Raw genomic sequence first — 22,329 nt, 5'->3', positions numbered from 1 at the left:
ATCATTTGCTTTATAAAGGCGAAGGAAAACATTTATCGTGAGAAAACCTGCATGCCTGAGATATCTAATCTTAATGTTTTCCAAGGTGTGTGAAATCTGAACAAAGGACGAGAAGGCAGACTGATTTAATAGATTGAGTTACCAAATCAATAATTAGACCGCAGTCCGTAATTTAAATGGATCAATATTTAATACAAACACGATAATATTTGCGCCGCTAATTCTAAGTAAACTATTTGAGTAGGTACGTACCTACCTACTTACCTACCACCCATAAATTAATTAATTATTGGTCTCGTCTCGCCCGACCACTTACTATGTAAGTAGGTATTTGCCAAATCTACATTAGGTATCACTGTGACCTTGTGACCTGGGTACACAGAATACATTTCCAGCCTGGGTATTGAGAGAAAGCAGAAGTTAATAATATGTAGAGGTAGGTCTACCCCATAGATATAGCAATATTTCCCTACACAAACATGACTAAAAAAGTGACGATGACTGCGAATAAGTTGGGTGGTTTCAATGTAACGGTTGTTTATTTGAATCTATCTACGTAGCACAGGGAAAACGGGTAAGTTTAGAAGCGCGTTTAACATGAGTTATGGATTTTGGTTTGGGTCAACGAACCAAGAACGAACCCCATAACATACTGTTGTAAGTTTCATAATAACATAAAATATGAGTAGTTTTTTTAAAGTTATGCATTTTTAAGGAGGAAAGCTGCCGCAGCAAGGAGCTGAACCGGAGTGAACCAGATCCGGTTTCATTTTATCAGGCGCTTAAAAATAATGAACGAAATTCTAACTGTCAATATAGCGGTCAAGTGTCAGCTGTCAACTCATATCTTTCATTGAACGTCAATACGTCAATGTTGAAAATCAGGCCCTGTCAACTGAGGGCCATAAAAGATGCATCAGTCCATTTCTTTCGCACTTTCTATTCCTCTTTCGAAATCCACAGGACTATCTCGCTCCACTCACACAGTATTAAAGGCACATGTACATACAGCACACTCTCTCAAGATTGCTCGAATATTATTGGTCGGTGATTAGCTCCAATCGGCTTTCATTACATAGAATTTCAAAATAAAAACGTGATGTCGGTTTTGAGAGATTTTATAACCTAACCTAAAAAACTTAATTTTTCTCCTATTGCGAGAGTTGTAAACCTTGTGGTTTAAACCTGGAAGTGTGCTGCAGTTATAACAGGATATTCGTTTTATATTTCTATTTTCAGTTTTTTAAGGGATTGTTTTAATTTAGAGATATAGTGGATGTGCTCTTTAAACTTGCCTACCTAATTTAGGCTTAGTAATAATTGTTAGTGTTTCTAAATACCTACCTAGTATCCTTTTTATCCGATATGAGGCAGTGTAGTGTACCTAAGTGTAAAAGCACCTTACATTTACACGCCGTACCTTTTACCGACACAACTAGATGGAAGGCATGGTTGTTTAACTGTCCATATTTGCGTAAGTACTCCCTTAGGCAATTAGAAAATGTCAGGATTTGCGAATCCCATTTCTTACCTCGGTATATCGTAAATAATAGATTGACAAAAGATTCAATTCCCACGCTGAATTTGCATATTACACAGTCTTCTAAAAACCCTAAAACTAAACTAAAAACCCTAAAAGGTACTAAACCAGTACATTTTAAAATTGACAAATTTCTAGAGATATCCCCTTTACAGCGTGGTAAACCCTTCGATGTTAACATAGTCGATATCCCATCGACTTCACAATCAGACAACCAAAGTAAGAATGAGCAAGCTTCTGTTATTTTAAGTCCTATTGATTTAGTAAACCCCTTGCCAAATATCCCGATTCCTGACAAACAGAAGTCACCAGATTTAATTCAGCAGTCTATTTTAGAGCCAACAACTTCTATTACTCATTACTCACAACCACTGAGTCCTGCTCCTCATGAGTCCATGCATTCTGAAGTGGTACCGGTGTTATTGAAGGATTTGAAGATCTAGGAGGTGGTGAACGCACTAACAATGTTGCTGACAAAGTTTTAGTGTTTATGTGACGGGGCATATTTTTACCTTGGAAGCTACCTATAGCATTTTATTTTGTACGAGATGGAATTAAAACCTTCTTTCTAAAAAACATTATTAAAGAACTAACTAAGGAAATATTAAAGACAGGATTTGTTTTGAGATCAACAGTATCAGATCAAGGCTCTGCCAATGTTGCTGCGATAAACTCATTAATAGCTGATGCACGCGAAGATTTACTTCGAAGTGGCAACGATGGGTGTAATATAATACATTATGTCATCGAAGGAAACAAAATATATCATATATATGATGTCCCACATTTACTCAAATGTTTCCGCAATAATTTTCAGAAGAAGGACTTGCTCATCGGGAGTCAGCGTGCTCAGTGGGACTACATTGAGAAGCTGTTTGCTGTTGATGGTGTGGCAGGTGTTGGGTGGTCTACCAAATTAACAGACAAACATGTGAAACCAAATTCATATGACAAGATGAAGGCAAGTAACTTTTGCTTTGTAACAATAGCTTTGTGATAATGTCCTTGCCATGGAAAAATCCAATAAAACTACGGTGCGCAGACCTTAGTTGTTGGTACTAAAACTTCTTGTTTTCGTGGTGTCTATGTGATCACGTTTTTGAAAGCCCTATCTCCGAAACTATGGGTTGTACACCCTGTTGTTGGTCCATTTTAAGTTTCAGCTTACAAAATTCTCATCACATGATCACATAGACACCATGAAAACAAGAAGTACCAATAACCAGGGTCGGCGCCCAATAGTGTCGAAGATAATTATGAGCATACTAGGTGATGCCCGCGACTTCGTCCGCGTGGATTTACATTTTTCAAAATCCCGCGGGAACTCTTTGATTTTCCGGGATAAAAAGCAGCCTATGTGTTAATCCAGGGTATAATCTATCTCCATTCCAAATTTCATCCAAAGCCGTTCAGCTGTTTTTGCGTGATTGAGTAACAAACATCCAAACATCCACACTTTCACATTTATAATATTATTAGGATTAGGATAATTAGGTTGAGGATAGTATAGTTATGAGCATAGAAGATAATTTTTTAAACAAAAATTTGAATCCTTATGAATTTCCAACCCACTCATTTAAATTCTTTAATTATATTTTAAGCCCAATGGGGCCGATTCTCTAGTACACAATCTCTAAACTAAACTAAATTAACTGGTCTAAATCTAGTGCTTTCCTTTTCCGCAAGCAACATTATGAAAGGGATAGCAATAGATTTAGACGTACCATTTTAGTTTAGCTTAGAGTTTGTGTACAACGGAATTAGCCACAATGTTTACTTTAAATCTAAATAGCATTATCAAATTTAGTTTATTAACATATCTAATAAAAAATAACTATGCATTACAGGTGAAACTTGCTGCGCAAGTCTTCAGCAGAGATGTGGCCCACAGCTTAAGAATACAGATGAACACTTATCGTCAACTACAACTGGAACATGGTTATTGTCCTCCATCTGTAAACATTGATAATGGACTTTTCACTGCTGAGATCCTTTTATTGATTCATAATTTATTCAGCAGCCTGAACTCCTCCGGCTATTCCAGTACTGACCTATGTAATTCTTTATCTATAAATTCAACTCATCTTGATTTTTGGAATGAAGCAGTGAAGAAACTAGAATCAATGAAATTCGATGCGTCAGATTCAAGAGAAAGTAAGCCATTGTGTTTAAGAAATTTTATACACGACATTAAAACTATAAAACATCTTTGGTCAGATCTTAGATTAATCTCAGGCGTTAAATTTTTGAGTCTGACGCGTTTAAACCAGGATCCCCTGGAAAATTTCTTTTCTCAGATTAGAGGTCAGGGTGGTTCTAGCACACACCCGGACTGTCATAATTTTGTTTCATTGTTCAAAACATTGTTGATCAATAACATTACAACCGGGAAATCTCTGTATGCGAATTGCGCCGCCGATAGTGATAAAATGCTCGGTACTCTAAGTAATTTGGTAAGTAGACCAAAACTTGATACACGATTTGTTGATTACAGTTCTGATATTCATAACGTAAATTTTATTGAAGAATGTGTTCCACCTGAAAACGTTTTTCAAACGAATGCTTTGTCTTATATTGCCGGCGCAGTTTGTCGGTATTTATTTCCAAAGTTAAATTGTGAGCAATGCCCAAATTGCCGAAATACACTATTGTCTAACGAAATTAAATCATTTCATACTTTAATTGAAATGAAAGAATTTGATTCAAGTAACAAAAAATTGTACTACCCATCCAATCAATTGTTGTCCCTGGTATGGGATTGTGTATCTATCATTGAAAAAATTTTGCCAGACATATGTAAGGTTTACATATATTCAGATTTAATTAACAAATTCGAACAAATTAATATATCTTGGTTTGATTGTGTTGAGCATAAATCAGATTTTTTAAAAGCTTTTTGGTTGTTCGTAATAAGAATGCAAGTTAGACAATGGTGTATTAACTTCAATAGAAGAATACATAATGTTGATTCGAGAAAAAAGGGAAAGGAAATGGAAAATTTGATTGCGACAAAAGTTACTAAAGGCGGAAGCTATAGAACTGTACGTCGCAAAAGTAATTAAGGTTTTAAGCCACTGTTAAAAGTTTGAATTGATGTTTTAATGTTCACTAGCATATGCTCGCGACTTCGTACGCGTGGACTACACGAATTTCAACCCCCTATTTTACCCCCTTAGGGGTTGAATTTTTAAAAATCCTTAGCGGATGCCTACGTCATAATAGCTATCTGCATGCAAAATTTCAGCCCGATCGGTCAAGTAGTATGAGCTGTGCGTTGATAGATCAGTCAGTCAGTCAGTCAGTCACCTTTTCCTTTTATATATTAAGATTAACTTTATTATTTTATCTCTCTTGAACAACATTAAAGTCGTATCATTTTGCCATTTCCGTTCGCAGACTAACTGACACGCCATGGCTTCACTCAGGTGGAATTCTATTTCTCTTTATTCTCTATCCCGTGGTAATTTAGAAAATTGCATTTCGCTTCAAAAATTTCAACTTTTTAGGTCCAAGTGTTTGGGCTGGGTGTTGATGAGTCAGTCAGTAAATCGAGACTTTTCTTTTGATGTGATGATGATTGCACTCCAATATAATATGTTATACAGCATACTGACAGGTTCATAATGTATCTATCTAGTATAATATTTTAAATTATAGCCTCATTGAGCGCTTCTAAATTCTTAACCACATAAGTAAAATGTTAAATACCTAGTATATATATAAAACTCGCAATCCGCCTGTGCAATCACTTATAATTCTAAAGTAATATTTTGAATACCTACTTCAAAACTTATTAGTTTTCTAAGTTAATATGTTTTTTGGAAAAAAACTTTTTGTTCTTATTTTATAATAGAAGCATAATCATCTAATTTCGTAAATATTTTAAAACACAGCTGATATCCTCATTGAAGCTCTGGCTATTGCAGTGATTTTGTATTGTATAAATCTTTATCATTATAATTTAAAAATTCGAGTTTTTGGGATGAAAAAATTACAATCATCCTAAAAATATGCTTGATGGTGCAACCACAGTTTTAGTGGTGCGGAGTTGCAAGTAACACGCGTGGTTTTCAAATGTATGATTTTCACACTCATGTAATGTAACGATCCTTAAAACCTTTTTGACCTAAAAATAATAAGATTGATTAAGCTGTGCAAGGGGTTGAGGCGGTTGCGCGGGTTGCACTATGAGGTTGCACTTATTTTTAGGATGACATTTCTATTGATCGAATAAATCATTTTATGTATTTTGTATCAACTAAATATGGCAAAGATAATTAATTAATTAAATGTGCACCCTGCATAAGACTTATATAATGTCAATACACTTTCTGCTGACTTAAATATGCACCTACAGCATGCGTTATATCTATCCAAACCCATCATTGTTTAGCTGGTACAAAACTATTTTAGACCTAAAATCTTTAGAATTAAAATAGAATACAAGTCTTAAAATAATGTAATACACTACAAAAAAAGAGCAACTATTGAGTTTCTTGCCGGCTCTTCTCAATAGAATCTGCTTTCCGAACCGGTGGTAGAGTCGCTTATTATTTATTCTAAATAAAGTTTTTATATTTTGATAAATTTGTTTGATTTTTCTTTTGAAAAACTAAATTCCTAAATAATTATTAGTAGGATTACCGATAAATACTGAAAATCGGTAATTAATAGCAAAACCGTTAAAATCTGTAAAAAGGACATCACTAAAAAGTTACGGTTTTCCTGCTGTCACGCCATCCCTAATTTACGACAATCCGGGCATATAATTGCTATATATTATATAAAGTTAGAAAGAGATGGTCCTGTGGATTCTCATAGTAAAAACCAATAAAATGTGAGACAGACAATCACTACTACAATGACAATTTGTTATATAAATTCCTTGCCTCCCACTTCCCCTTACTACTGAAACAAACATCGTCTATGGAGTTAGCGGTCTGTATCCTATAAGTTATTGGTCTGTGTTGAAAATGACGTTGTCTGAACAATCGGAGTAGATAAATACAATAAATATAAATGGAAATAAAAATATAAAACACTTTTTACTTAAATATATCGATTTAAATAGAAAATAGAAGACTAAGTGATTGTTAAAAATGTTTTGCTGTTTCAAATACTGTATGAACGGCTTCACACTGACGCCAAGTGTGCCGATACGAGTGAAGACTAATCCTGTACAGTTAGATACTTTACATATGGGTAAAGAACGCTTTATTTCATTTTTTTGATGTTACTTACTAGTTCTTCATCTAGCATTATAATTTATATTATAATTATGAGTTCATTGGTTCATTGTGATGTCGGTTTCATTGATTTTCAGGCTTAGTGCGTGGGTGGACGCTTTCGTCTAAAACTTCGATTTTCTATCAGAACAAAAGATTTTATACGTGCACCCATATCCTTATATATTCCCGTTTGCGAATACCATTGCCATATTAGCTTTATTATTTAAATTAGAGTGTTAATACAATTAACATGGTGTTTGTGACTATCTTTTTTACATCTTGTAGGTACTTTCTTAGGTATAGCACCTATATTGTGCTTAGTTTCATGAAATCCATACTAATATTCTGAATGCTTAAGTGCGTCTGTCACTCTGTTACCTTTTTACGGTCCATCTGCTTATCCAAGGTACAGAGATAGGTATCTGACATCCCAGACATGGATATCATTTTTATCCCAGGAAATCAAAGAGTTCTATAGGGTTTTTAAAAATGTATGCAAACAAAGTTGGGACTTTGGGCATCATCTAGTTAAACAATAAAGTATTGTAATTATTATTATTGTGACTTAATACTGTATAGGTGTGATAAAAATATAAAAAGATGTACTCACTGATGTAGATATCCACATACAGCTAAAAAGCCTGGGACGAGAAACTTGAGATTTTGCATACAGGTATCTCCAGTAAAATAGGATTTTCATAAATTTCACATTACCAAAGCCAAGGCAAGTATATAAAAGAATATTTATTTAATCATTCCTATAATGTTTTGTTTTCTTTCATTCCAGGACATGAAATAGTAATAGTGAAAGGAGGCCAGCGAGTCTGTGGGTCTGGTTGTGCGCTGGGCAATGCTCCACTTGTGCAAAACAAAGCTTACTTTGAGGTCAAACTGCAGCAGGGAGGAGTTTGGGCAGTTGGCCTGGCCACCAGGGAGGCTGATCTGAATAGGGTACATGGTGAGAGTTTTTTTTTTACTTTATTTCAACCAAATAATAATTGTACATTTTTCTGCTTCACATCCCGAAACTCCTCTTGAGTTTATATGGATGTTGTACATTCCTCTTATAGATACTGAACTAAGCTACTGAACTAATCTAGATAATAAAAGGCATATAAATCAAAACTGAAAAAGAAATTGATGAAATCATAATAATATTATCTAAATATATAAAAGGAAAAGGTGACTGACTGACTGATCTATCAACGCACAGCTCAAACTACTGGACGGATCAGGTTGAAATTTGCCATGCAGATAGCTATTATGATGTAGGCATCCGCTAAGAGAGGATTTTTGAAAATTCAACCACTAAGATTTGAAATTTGTGGAGTCTACGGCTACTCGGACGAAGTCGTGGGCATAAAATTGTCACTACATTAAATTTTTTAGTTTACAAATTATGTTTATTCAGCACTCAATATTTTTATATAAAACTTCATTTCAGGTGGAGTAGACAAAGATTCATGGTGCCTCAACAGTGATGGTACAGTTCGACATGACAATGTAGAATTATATCACCTCCAACCTGCACCTCAGGACTCCCCAACCACAGAGATTCTAGTCACTACAGCAAATCATGACAATCAAACAGAGAGTGAGAAACCGGAGAGTGAGAAAGGGAATGAGAAAGCAGCGGTGATGCCCGGAGAGGGAGATGTGATAGGAGTTGCATATGACCATGTGGAGCTCAATTTTTTCTTGAACGGCAAGAATATGGAAATACCTATTAGGAATATTAGAGGCACTGTGTACCCTGCACTTTATGGTAAGTTTTTAATTAATGCAGAACTACAGTCCATTTCTATAGTGAATCATTTTTAGTAAAAAGCAATGAATGTTGAATAACAATGTTGAAAAACTACACTAAACACTACACAGCCAAGACTTCTTCTCTTGATTTTGGCGGTTGTGCAGAGATATTCCACCCTGTATCATGTTGACTGTTGCCGATCTATTGTGATCGCCTCCATTTTACAGTCCTCGTTCAATATTGATTGCCGCCAGGAATAGCAGCAGCTTCAAAAATTAAAATTCATTGCTTATGCTCGAACGTGGCATATTGAAATGTTGGGAAAGTATTTCACACTTTAAGCGAGTTGAGACAGCTCTTAAGCATCCTCTTGTCACAAAAGACGTAAAAATGAACTTATTTCAATGTCCTAAAGTTATACTTTAATTATGATAAATTTTATGTGCTCTCCGAGTCCGAGTATTTTTATCCCCATTTTTTCTATTGAAACTAGGTATATTAAAAATTTGTCTAAAATGAAAGTTATTTTACTGTGGGACTTGGCCGAGCCACATTTGTTAAAAGTATAGGTACTGATTTTTTCACAGTCCTTAAAAATGTTAGAATGTGTGACAGAGAAGTACAACTTAAGTAACCTGCACAGCAACTCAAATGTTTTTGTAATAAAACCATGATGATTCTCAGAAATCAGTTCATGAAATAAAATTTTATATATAAACTAGATGATGCCCGCGACTTCGTCCGCGTGGATTTAGGTTTTTAAAATTCCTGTGGGAACTTTTCAATTTTCCGGGATAAAACGTAGCCTACGTTCTTCCCCGGGATGCAAGCTATCCCTGTACCAAATTTTGTCAAAATCGGTTGATCGGTTTAGCCGTGAAAAGCTAGCAGACAGACAGACAGACACACTTTCGCATTTATAATATTAGTATGGATTCTATTGTCATTATATTTTTCTTTTCAGTTGATGATGGTGCTATTCTGGATATAATACTAGACAACTTCAGATATCCACCACCGACGGGCTACGAAAAGATAATGGTGGAACAGTCTCTACTTTAACAGAAGAATCTGTATTGAATTGCTAGTATGTGCATTGTGTGATAAGTGAACTGCTCTTCAGGCTCCTAATTAAATACAATATACATTTATGGTGTGCTTGTTGTTTAGCCATTTCAAGGTTATTCAAATGTTCTCGAGACGGACCTGTCAACTACGTAGGAGATATCAGTCAATCTGACACAATTGGAGAGATATAAATCTTACTATAACTCTGGATATCAAGTGAGTTGCAGCCAACAAACATTTTAGTTTAGAATAGCCTATCAGCCATTCCAACAGATCCTTGCGGCAAAAGTTTTTAACAAATCATGTAGTAAGTAAAAAAAACTGATTCTAATCTAAGATACCTAACTGGACTACTACTAACTACTTGGTCCTTAATAACACATTGATAAAACATGGCAGTCTCAAAACAACGGTTCTATTTGGCGGCCATTTTAAATACGTGGTAGTAACACGAATGTTACTTGTACTTCGATACGTCATATCTAATGCCTAAATAATTGTAACGCGCTCTAATGTTTCACCCATTATGTCTGCGGCGAAAAGCTAATAAAAGTTTTGATTTCTGTTAGGGGTGTGTTACCTTGAAATGTCTAGGCTTTTGTTATATAATATAATGTACACATTATTCCATGCTCTAGTTGTATATTATGTTGGTGTGAGTATGAACACTTAAAAGTAAGACTGTTTATGTATATTACTCTTCTACTCTCTAAGCCTTAATGGTCCAGTTTAAGTATTATAGTTAAGTAGATGTTGTAAATTATTTTGTGCTGTATATAATCTATTGATCTACATCCCATAGTTCTACTTGTTCTTCTTATTTTGCTTTGTGGCTTTCAGTATAGTTCTACTTAAAAGAGACAGGTGATGGGGCGAATTCTGTTGTACACAATCTCTAAATTGGCAGGTTTAATCTAGTTCTATCATTTTCGTAGGGAGCATCACAGAATATTATACAAATGGGAGCATTATGAAGATCATTTTAGAATAGTTTGGAGATTATCGCTGAGTGTATGAAGCAAATTCAAAAAGGTGGGAGTTTTTGGTAGACAAGTTAATCATAAAAATTCTGAGGAGTCACATGATTAAATTAGTTTAATTTTCATTCAAATTTTTAAATTTGTTTTAAAGTATGCTCTCTGCGTATGTGCACAGTATATACTCTGCATATGTGCACAGCGAATGTCCATTTATTAAAAAGTTTAAACCTAAAATTAACATATCAATCATGAGTCACTTTTCAATTTTAAACCTGTCTATTCAGTTTAGAGATTATTTATGTCCAATTAAATTAGCACCATTGTCGCAGTTACTGGTATCAACAGTGGTTCCATCAAAGAAGCTCAAAGAAAATCTCAACAGAGACTAACCAACTATGCAGGAGATATTGTTATAATGCTGAAAGATGTGTGCGCAAACAGGTGTATTCGCTATTCTTTCAATCCTCAGACAAAGGATCAAGATGGACTAGTCAGACGCGTATACCCGAAAGTTACAAAACAATAAAAGAAATCATAATAATTACGTGTGAAAGGAAATGTTCATAATTTACGTTGGCTACAACTGTTACAGCACAGTACACAGCAATGCACCGTAAATGGCTTCTACACCCCTTCAATACTAAATTTAAAACAGAAAACTAAATAATAACTCGTAATATTCGCAATAAATTACTATCACAGAGGTTTGTTGGGCACAGATGACAACAGTGCCCAAGAAAAAAAGCTAAACTATGACAGACAAAAAAATGTGTTTTTGTCCTTATCACTCTTCAGAGCTTTTCTATACACATAGCTTGCTCTATAACAAGGTATTATTCTGTATGCCAAGTCTCCTTGATCCTTAGTCTGAGTTGCAATCATAGCCCAGTGGAATGAAGTCGTAAAATCAGGAAAAAAAAGAAAAAATCTGAGGAATGGCTTAACGTACTCTTTGCGGCACATAGCCCCGACTTTCCAACTTCCTAACAGTTACTACTACAGAAAAGCCTAATAACTTTTATGACGCGATGTGGAACAAATAATAGAGTATAAAGCATTTACGCTATGTTAATCATCACGAAGTTTTCGCTTTTCCTTTCCAATTATTGAGCGTAAAGCTTGGGCAAGAAGTGGCTAAGACAATAGTATGATAAATAAGATCATAAACCTTTCGGATTTCAGTTCACTTCCTGGCTGCTGAGCTATTGAGAATTTTATTTATAATGTTACTCTAAAAAGTAGAACTTTTGGGTTAATATGTAATCTCAGTATACAATTATATCTATTTGTGAGTTTATGCTTTAAGTGTTGCCAGGTACAATATTGGTTTATCATAAAAAACGTTACAAAACATATTATAATTTACAAGCAATATTCTGATTTTACATTATACTTTATTTTAGTTAGTTAGGTACTATTAAATTGTAATCAAGCGGAATTAATTTGTTTATTTATTAATGATTGCTTTTGCAAAAATGTAGTAAAATGTATAGTTGTAATAAATTAATTTATATTATAAAATTATTATAATACCTAAGTCATTCCAATGGTAAATACTTACTATATTACCTAAAATTAAACTATATTTTTTGAAATTAGATTTTTCTAAACTTCTAAATCTACTTATAATAAATACATTTTAAATTTTAATCGGCTATATTCGTAATGGGGTACCTATTATAGTTTTTATATACTTAGATAGGAATCATTGGATAATCTAGTTTGTTTAAAGGGCTAAGCCTCCGCTGTCCGCCCGACTCAAAATTTCACAGATTGTGTCATATTGCCGCTATAGCAACAAATAATAAAAACTTCGGGCGCCATATGAATAAAAAATTAAAAAGTATATAGATAACCTTATACGATGGCACGGAAGCCTTCGTGTGCCAGCCCGACTCGCACTTGACCGGTTTTAATTAGTTTCTAATTATACTTAGTAATAATAATTATTGTAACATTTTCAAGTTAATTTTTGCAGGGAAAACTTTTAAAACCTCGAATTGTTAAAATGTCGGTGTTAGAATGTAATACCATTTAATTGCTGACTGCGCACTCTTTCACTGCTAGTTTGTCGCAGCGACAAGTGCTGTCAAAGAAAAACACTTGATCAGCGATGCCCTTCTAGGTAGCCAGAATACCGCCAGTCAATCAGTTTTATGATGTCATGAATTAAAATATGTCTCGCTGATCGGTGCGAGTATTCGCCCGACACTCGGTCACCCAGCGACAAAACTATACCAACTACACACTCTCTTCTCATTGCTCGCCAACTCGTTTCTAGTTTTAAGCTCAACTCGTGTGTAGCTAATCGTCGGCGGTCGGACAACTGTCATGCGTCGGTTTTTAGTGGGAAATGTTTATACAAGACATACATCTTCGCTTTTTAACGTCTTTTAAATATTACACGAAAACGATTCGAACTTGATACGAAAATATTACCTACGCTGTAGGTATGCAGTCAACTCTACGAACATTTTTATTGGTGTGGGTTTGTGATTTAAAATAAATAAATAAATAATATTAAATAAATATTTTTTATTTCAGGCAATCAAATTAAAAGGCAATTAAAAATTCTGCTTGATCAGTATAAAACTATTTATTACTAGTTGTAATAAGATTTGATCTCAACATCATAGAAACTATTTTTTTTAACTTTCTTCAATTCTTGTGTAAGTTATTTTGAGAGCGGTTAGTGAGACGAAAGTTTATACTATTAGAGATACAGGAATTTGGTTCAAGGGCCATCTCGGCAGCTCGTCTATTTCAAAGAAAATAATAACAGTATTCAAGGATTTCAAAAAATATAATACACTTTAGGAATCAAACCCACATTTGTTTTCAAAAAATTGGAAATTATTTTCTTGTGGCAGTCGAGATAGTAGGAATTTGTTGTAAGAAATAAATTATAATAATTATGATTTTCCAAGTTCCCCACGGGGCCAGGTATCTTCACTATCAAAATCGGTTAAACGGATGGGCCGTGAAAAGCTAGACAGACAGACAGACACTTTCGCATTTATAATATTAAATATGATATGGATAGTTTTTAAACGATTGTCAAAATTATTTTAATGTATTTTGCCCCTAAAACTTACTCGTACTTCATAAACTAAGAACACTAAATTTCTTTAGCTAAGTAATACAAGAACGATAATTTACATTTGTCTATAAGCCCTAAATAATTGTTTTTTACCCGATTGCGGCGAAGCCCAAAATGAAGGTTATGTGTTTGACCTATAGGTATGTTTGCGCCTATGTCTACTCGTAACTACTCAACGGCTCAATCTCCGTTGAACTCCAACCTTGTTCACCTCACTGATAGTAGGCTGCATTGTAGTATGTGTCGGAGCAGGTAACTAAGTATTTTAAAATGATTTTTTAAATTATTATTAATGGCACCGATTCCGTTGTCTTTCTCTAAACTAAATTTAGAGTATCTGCATTTTTAACAATGCTAAAAAGGGGCAGAACATGAACTTTACATTTAAAGACTCTAAATTTTAGTGCACGCTACAAATTTAAATAGTAGGCTCGCGACTGTGCGCTAAAATCACGGGTTTTACCATCTAAAAATTAAATTTAAAACTCAAACTGCGTCTGTCCTTTTCATATTACATTAGTAAGAAGAGGATGCGAATACTCTAAAATTAGGTTGTGCTCAGAATCAGTACCTACCATTATCGTGCTATCATAACTCTGAACCGAATGACTATAAAAATTATGTACATTTATGTATATTATTTTTGAATAAACAATAAAACTTACAGCAGTTTGTTTTAATTTTTAATTTTTTTAATGTTAATCTTAGTCAAGTTAATCAGTTCAGAAATGTATGGTTCAATTAAAGAGACTGACGAGAGAATAGGTCAGTTTTATAGGATCATCATCATCATGCCAACACATCACACCAGCCCACTACTGAACACGGGTATTAGAATGAGAATTTCAGCCATGGTCAACCATGTGATGGCTAAGTGCAGATTGGCATACGATAGATTTCATCATCATCATCATGTCAATCAACCCATAGCCGGCTCACTACAGAGCACAGGTCTCCTCTCAGAGTGAGAAAGGTTTTGGCCATAGTCTACCACGCTGGCCATGTGCGGATTGGTAGACTTCACACACCTTTGAGAACATTATGGAGAACTCTCAGGCATGCAGGTTTCCTCACGATGTTTTCCTTCACCGTTACAGTAGGTGATATTTAATTACTTAAAACACGCATAACTCCGAAAAGTTAGATGTGCGTGCCCGGGATCGAACCCCCGACCTCCGATTAGAAGGCGGATATCCTAACCACTAGGCTATCACAGCTTTTTCTATATAGAATATAGATACGATAGATTTACCTATGCATAAATTGGATTCAGTTGGGTGCGAATCGAATCCGCTTTGAAAGAAACGCACTATTGAGCTGCGCTGCGCGACGCGGCAAGTTTAGTTTATTTGTATGGAGCAAAACGCACTTGAGCGACGCGGCGCGGCAAATTTATGGTTTGTATGAGTTTGTGTGGACTGTGGAGCAAGGTATGCTGCCGCGTCGCGTCGTGTCGTACAGCACAGGGCAAATGCGTTTGGACCTTTATAAACAAAATCGCTATGTTCCTTAGTTCCAAATTCATATAAACGCCAGATTTTCAATCAATACGCCGAGTATTCGTTGGCGAGCACAAAAAGTCCGTATTGAAAACAAAATTGCAATATCAGGCAAATTCCAGCGTAGATTCGTCGTCAGCTTTTTTGTCCGAATACAATTCTGGGTATTTTTACGCATGAAATATTAATCTATTAAATCTAGGTTTTGGACTAGTCATACTGCACGTAGGTGATAGGTCTTACCGTTTTGTTTAAAACTGTAGTTATAACTCAGGTAGATAGGTAGGTATACACTGATTCGATGGAGAAAGACTAGGTCGGTCGGTACTTATTACTTAGCTACGTAAGATATAAGTATGTATAAATATAAGCTGCTAAATAAACTATAAGAAAAAGGAAAAGGTGACTGACAGACTGACTGACTGATTTATCAACCCACAGCTCAAACTACTGGATGGATCGGGCTGAAATTTGACATGCGGATAGCTATTATGACGTAGGCATCCGCTAAGAAAGGATTTTCGAAAATTCAACCCCTAAGGGGATGAAATAGGGGTTTGAAATTTGTGTAGTCTACGCGGACGAAGTCGCGAGCATTAGCCAGTAAACTATAAGATTTAATAATTCTGTTGTACAGTGCGCGGCCAAAAGTGATGAACATCGATCTTTAGAAGGAGACAGCAGATTTATAGAACACTGTCTCGGTCGTTGAGACCGACGAAGCGTCATATGGGTATGTGTGACAGAGACAACGTTCCACAAAGATGAAATGTCATTTTAAAGGCCGGTGTTCATCACTTTCGGCCGCGTACTGTAGGTAGGTAGATAGTAGGTACCTACTAGGTAGGCCTATCCTTTCATGAGAAAAATAAACTGCCGTGTGAAAGTAAGTGCAAAATAAACAATTTCCATATTAACCAGGAACACGGCGTAGCCGGCTTACGGCTAGCGTAGCCGTAGACTGATGTGTTCGTTGTATTATCCTGTAAGTACCTACTATTATGTATTCGGAGGTATTGTACAGAACTGGACCGGGCCGACCGCTCTTACCGCAATAGCCGATTCTGTTGGGCGAATTGATCAAGTGATCAATTTGAATATGCGAAAATATATCGACATACTTAGATACATATGCGTGAATCGGTGTGAATAAAATTGTTGATATGTTATACTTTTCTATAGGTACATTGCGTGGGGTTCATGATGTATGTATGTCAGTTTCCACCATAACTTGTAAATTCCTGAGCAGATTTGGATGTATCGGGTATCGTTAGAGTCCTTACGTTGTCCCAAGTGACACTGACTATAATTTTTTTTAAATTCAATATGGCAGGAGCTGCAGTCGTCTTTTCTGTTAGTATGCAAGTAGGCCGGCGGGGACCTCAAGTTTTGGCGTAGATCGTATGTTATAATCGCCCCGGTTTAGCTGGTTGAGCCGCCATATTGCTACCTAAATTCGGCTAGCGGCGCGGCCGCGACGCGACGCCACGGTCCGATTAATATTCATTAAAACGGGAACTAATTAAATTTTTCTGCGCCGGAATAAATTCATGAAGGCTTGGGGTCTCTTTTGTTTTAATTTTCCCTATTAATTTTTTTTTTCGTTGTAGGTAAGTATTATTCTGATGATATGAAGTACTTTGATACTCTACAGATTAAAGAATCACTAATCATGATCAACTCATTCACCGGCTCACTACTGAGCATTAGGTCTCTCCTCTCAAAATGAGAAGAGTTTACAATTAACCTTACAATGCACAATTGCACTTTTGCAATCGTGCATTGTAAGGATCTGAGGAATCTCCGGTGTCGGAGCGAAACGTGCGTCGAGTGTGTTTTGGGATTTGTGTGCGTATTGCTTGCCTAGTGGCTGCTTTTCCCTGCATGGTTAGCAGTGGAAGGGCGGGCGGTGCATTTCGCATGCTGCATGTTGCATCATACAGATTCGACCTGTTTCAGCGGTATAATAGCAAATTACGCTTTTGGTTCATTGTATATCATGGATTTCCGCAAAGTAACGCCTGCTTCTATACAACATAGTTGGCCTATCAGGCTATCACTATAATTACCTACCTCTTATGTAAATATACCTACCTATTAATTTTAGGATTTAAGTACGCTAGCAAATGGTTACGTTAAGCCAACTATCATTATGAGCATATTGTGAGCCAAGTATCCCCGCGGCCCGCACACCAGCAAACAGCAGCAGTTTTTTATACAATATATAATTTTTTACCGTGAAAATGGTATGGAAAGCCGCGCTCGCTAAAGCGCACTCTACATGGCACTTCGCACGGACATAGATTTAAGTGAGGGAACTATTCAAAAATGCTTTTACGAAGAAAGCTGTAGAATGTAGATACCGATCGGCTGAAAATTGTGCACTGACAAAAAATTTGATTCGATTTGAAAATATGGTACGTATACGATTCACTTTACGCAGGTAAGTTAAGTTACCCACTCGTTTAAAAGTTGTAGTAAGGTAATATCTACATATTAGGTATTCTCTAGCACATGTCATAACTTACCCTTACCTTACTTACTAGGTCCCTATATACATTGGAGTGACGCCCGTGCCCTAGGGCCTATCCTATGCGGGTTGAGACCATGCTATGATTATTACAGGACCATTTAGCGGTGGCATGCAATATGCAAATACCACCGAATATCAAAACCTTTCAAAAACCAAGATGAAAAATATTATTATGTAATAAAAATCTTGCATCAAATACTTATTTAGCGCAAGCTGTGGAAAAGTCATGAACAAAAAAACTACAATAGCTCAACGATTTTTGGGGCGGATTGAAATCCAAAAGGTCGAATCCCGTTCCTTAAATTAATCTCGCCACTTCATTCCTAGCTCAAGCATTAGATCTTTATACTTATTCATTACCTATGTTTAGATAGATGGGAAAGGGAAATACTTATTAGTCACTAGTACTGTGTGCGTACCTAACAGGTCGAGATAGCAATCGGGGTGGGGAAACCCTGCAAATCCGCACGGAGCCCGCGTTAACCCGGTGCGGGATAGGGCGGTTGACGTGTGGGCGTGCGGGGCGTCTCCCCGACTCATACCCCGATTGCCATCTCAACCTGTCGCGTACTATACCTACCTAAAGCACTGCTTATTCTTTTAACAGATAGGTACTTGTAATGTACAATTGTACAATATCTATAGGTAGGTACGTAATACGTATGTTACGGTCAGAACGTTTATTCGGTAAAAACCATAACGTTGGTCTATAATAATTAGTATTTAACTGCAATAAACAGTAGATTTTGTGACTTAATGGTTAGTCAATAAGTGTAGAGTTGATAGAGGACTATCAACTCTACATAAATATTATTTCAGATTTTTCGCTTTACAAACTTTGGAGATAAGGGGTGGAGGCTTTCACCATTAGTGACAAACTGCGGGGAATAAAAATACATAAATAAAGTCGGTCAAGGTCGAGTCGGACTCGCCCTGCGTTTAGTTTCTCCACATTTATTCCTCTATAACATTTTAATGGTTACAGAATTAATTTGTTATTGTATGAAATTGACGATGGAAATTGAGTGGGATTGCAGTAGACATGCGGAAAATTGGAAAACGTGCGCGGCCCGGGCGATTTTAGATTCGGGACACGGCGAAAACTGGGTTCTTTATTTTCACGCTGTTCTTTATCTGCATCCTTTTCTTCCTCCTTCATTCATTATTACGGGTTGTAACCCCTTACATAAATTTCAACTTATTGGATTTTTAAAAACATATAACTACCAATCCACGCTGATGAATTCGCGGGCATCATTTAGTAGTATAGTTTTTGAGGGTTTACGGACGGTCTTTAAGCGGAAGTTGTATGAAATAAAAATGCACCAATGTAAGTGTAACGCTGTGGGGACATGCCGCCACACACTGCTTTAATTTTATAAACGATACATCGCGACGGCCGCCCGACCATGCACCGCGTAACTAGTTTTGTCGTAGGTACTAATGACTATCGCAAAATATAAAATTCAATCGTACGGTCAGCTTTGCTTTCGGTCGGCCGGCAAGTACATTTTGTATGGAAATAATATATGTGTATTTATTTAGATTTAAGGTTTAGATTAATATAAATATTTATAAGTATTATCTATAAGTTTAATGATAAGTTTTAGTTATAAGTTATAATGATAAATTTTAGTAATAGGTTTTAATTATAATAATAATTTACTTTAAGTTAATTTGGATGTTATTATAATATGTAGTTAGTTAGTAGTAATTAGTAGAATATGTCGCCTACAAGTAGGTACAGTATAAAAATTTATAGAGTTAAGTCATTTAGTTGGTAGGTAGGATGCAGTAAGTATCTATAGTACGCGACAGGTCGAGATGGCAAACGGGGAGGGAACGCCAAGCACACCCGCACAGACCCCGCGTTAACCCGGTGCGGGCAAGTGCGTGTGATGTGCGTTTGTGCGGGGAGTCCCCCCGCCTCATACCCCTCGGTTATAGCGACAACTCGACCTGTCGCTGACTATAACTATTTTTTCCTGTACCTTTATTTGTATTTAGATTTATTATTAATTATCTAGTTAGTGTAAGTGGCACTGCCGTTCTAATAAGATATAAAATAAATAAATAACTTACATAAAACATCTTCGGCGGCGGGCGCCTAGTTTCGTTGAAAGCAAATATTAGTATAGAAACGTTTATTTTACGGAGAATACTATACACCCGGAACAACGAAATTTTTAAAAAAAGTCAGAGTAATTTTTTTCAATCATTGCACAATTTCCGAAATGCCAGCTGAGATTTAGTCGTAAAAGCGTTTGAATATTTTCCTCGGCTAAATCTATTGCAATTTCCTGTCGACCGAAGTGTCATAAAGAGTGCTTGCATTTCACGCTTTTCTGAATTTTGTGATACAAAAATGCTGTACTTAATGTGGCTGTTATAACTTATAGAGCAAGTTAGGTTCATAATTTGGTTTGAGATAACAGTCAGTTGAGTAGGTGGGGTTGAAAATTAGAAACGCATTTTGAAGGTCTTCCTCGTCCGTTCCATATATCTACATAAATGAAATGTTTTATTTCACGCCATTTCGAATTTTGCATAGCAGTCTCGCGAAACTTTGCACAATATAGCAGCGTTGGGCGTTTCTTCGGAGCCCTCAATTTCGAGTCCGGGTGCTTATTTCTATAACTATACAATGCAAAGGGGTGGATTATTTTTAATGATATATTAACTTTAAGTACATACATTTGTTTACTATACTAATCAAAATTGCAATGTAAATATTATACTTACAAAAAAAAAATTAAATCCCTTCTGATTCCTCTGAAGTGTCCGTTTGGTAAACTCGTGCGACGCGACGCGGCGATTCTAGAACTTAATTTTTTTGCTACGGAATTCCAAATCTTTATTATTAATGGCGCATACTTAAATAAAGGATAAGTATATATTTAATTGGTTTAGTTATCGAGAATCAGTTTGTAAAGTGTTTTACGGGTCAAATTTATCATACTTATTTGCCAGAACTTTTTGCGTGTTGGTGTGATAACGAATATGTTTCGGGTTTTGCTATTCTGCTGTTTATATGCAGTTATATTATGTGACAATGATGATCATACGCGTTTGGTTCACTTGCTTCAAGGGCCGGTACGAGGATTTAAAGAACCTGACGAAGGGATATACAGCTTCTACGGTATTCCATACCCTAAAGCGCCGACAGGAACACAGAGGTTCAAGGTAACCACTAAAGTATATGTTATTTACTATTATTTAATTACTATTTAGTATTTACTTTTTATCAGATACTAATTATTTACTTTCACCAATTTGTTTGTTTGAAACAAACTTTTAATTTTTTGAATAAAAAAATGAAAAGTTTGTTTGTTAATTGTTACTTCATAAATCTTGAAGTCTGTGCCCTCAACGACACAGTTTAAAATACCATAAAGTGAAAATAATTATAAAATTAATTAAAAAAAGTAAATCCATGCAAAATAAGTCACGGGCAAAAGCTTGTCTTAGATAGAATAATGAATATTTTATTATGTAGTTATTTGTATATTAGTATAATAACTGAAAATACTGAAATAAGATATATAATAGGTACTAGCTGATGCCCGCAACTTCGTACGCGTGGATTACAAAAATTTAGGGGTTCAATTTTCAAAAATCCTTTCTTAGCGGATACCTACGTTATACTTAATAGCTATCTGCATGCCAAATTTCAGCCCGATCCGTCCAGTAGTTTGAGCTGTGCGTTGATTGATTAGTCAGTCAGCTTTTTCTTTTATTATTATTATTATTATTAAGCCTTTATTTTCCTTATCAATTAATATTATTTACAGAGTTTCTGAATCTATTCTAATACCTAATCTAATTCTATTTGTTAGTATGTTAATCAGTGATATTATGTTGATGTGTGTGTGTGTGTGTGGGTGTGTGAGCGTGTGTGTGAGCATGTGTGTGCGTGTATAAGCGTATTTTATAAATGTGTGCGTGTGTATTTATGATTGTAGTTGATTGTTACAGTTGTAGATTTGTGTTAGTAAATTAGTAGTTATTTACATATTAATTTAATTTTTTGCACATTTGCTTCTTTATAAGTATATTTATATGTTTTTTGATAAGGATCCCTCATTGGGTATAGGCCTCCTCGAGTTGGTGCCATTTCTCTCTATCCTTGGCTTTTTTAACCCAATCATTTCCTGCTACCTGTGCTATATCGTCAGACCATCGCGATTTTGGTCTACCTACTTTCCTTTTGCCTTTTGGACCTGGCCATTTGGTTGTTTTTAAAGTCCATCGGTCATCTGTCAGTCTCGAGACATGCCCTGCCCACTTCCATTTCAACTTTAGAGCGTGTGTTAGAGCGTCTGTTAATTTTGTCTTTCTTCTTATTTCTTCACTTTTACCTTGTGTATTTTACGTAAGTTTAGAATACTTCTTTCCATTGCCCTCTGGCATGTTACTACCTTGTTTTTGATATTCTTAAGGTACACCCATGTTTGACTGGCATAGGTGAGGCAGGGAAGTATACATGTGTCTATAACAGTTCTTTTTAGATTTAGTGGATATTGCCCTTTCATTATCTCCTTTTGTGCCCAGTATTTGTTCCAGCTTATATTGATTCGTCTTTCTACTTCTTCTTCTATGCTCATTGGGTTAAATGAAATTTGTTTACCGAG

At 35.7% G+C, this 22,329-nt stretch overlaps 2 protein-coding genes and 1 long non-coding RNA gene across 3 annotated transcripts in view; 2 read left to right on the top strand and 1 right to left on the bottom strand.

Moving 5' to 3' along the window:
• LOC117996875 (uncharacterized) overlaps positions 1 to 22,329 on the bottom strand; it is a 225,136-nt gene that overhangs the window by 12,675 nt on the left and 190,132 nt on the right. The window lies entirely within an intron of this gene.
• On the top strand, positions 884 to 6,127 carry LOC117981987 (uncharacterized). Its single transcript, XR_011238578.1, has 2 exons — positions 884 to 2,501; positions 3,388 to 6,127. It is a non-coding gene; the product is annotated as an uncharacterized lncRNA (long non-coding RNA).
• On the top strand, positions 6,515 to 14,330 carry LOC117996918 (SPRY domain-containing protein 7). Its single transcript, XM_034985062.2, has 4 exons — positions 6,515 to 6,742; positions 7,556 to 7,726; positions 8,213 to 8,533; positions 9,483 to 14,330. The coding sequence occupies exons 1-4, from the start codon at positions 6,640 to 6,642 to the stop codon at positions 9,578 to 9,580; spliced, it is 693 nt and encodes a 230-aa protein (XP_034840953.1). The 5' UTR covers positions 6,515 to 6,639; the 3' UTR covers positions 9,581 to 14,330.

Source organism: Maniola hyperantus, chromosome 4 (genome assembly GCF_902806685.2).
Source record: "Maniola hyperantus chromosome 4, iAphHyp1.2, whole genome shotgun sequence".
NCBI lineage: Eukaryota > Metazoa > Arthropoda > Insecta > Lepidoptera > Nymphalidae > Maniola > Maniola hyperantus.
Note: the sequence above shows the minus strand (reverse complement) of the source record. Positions and strands in the feature narration are given on the sequence as shown.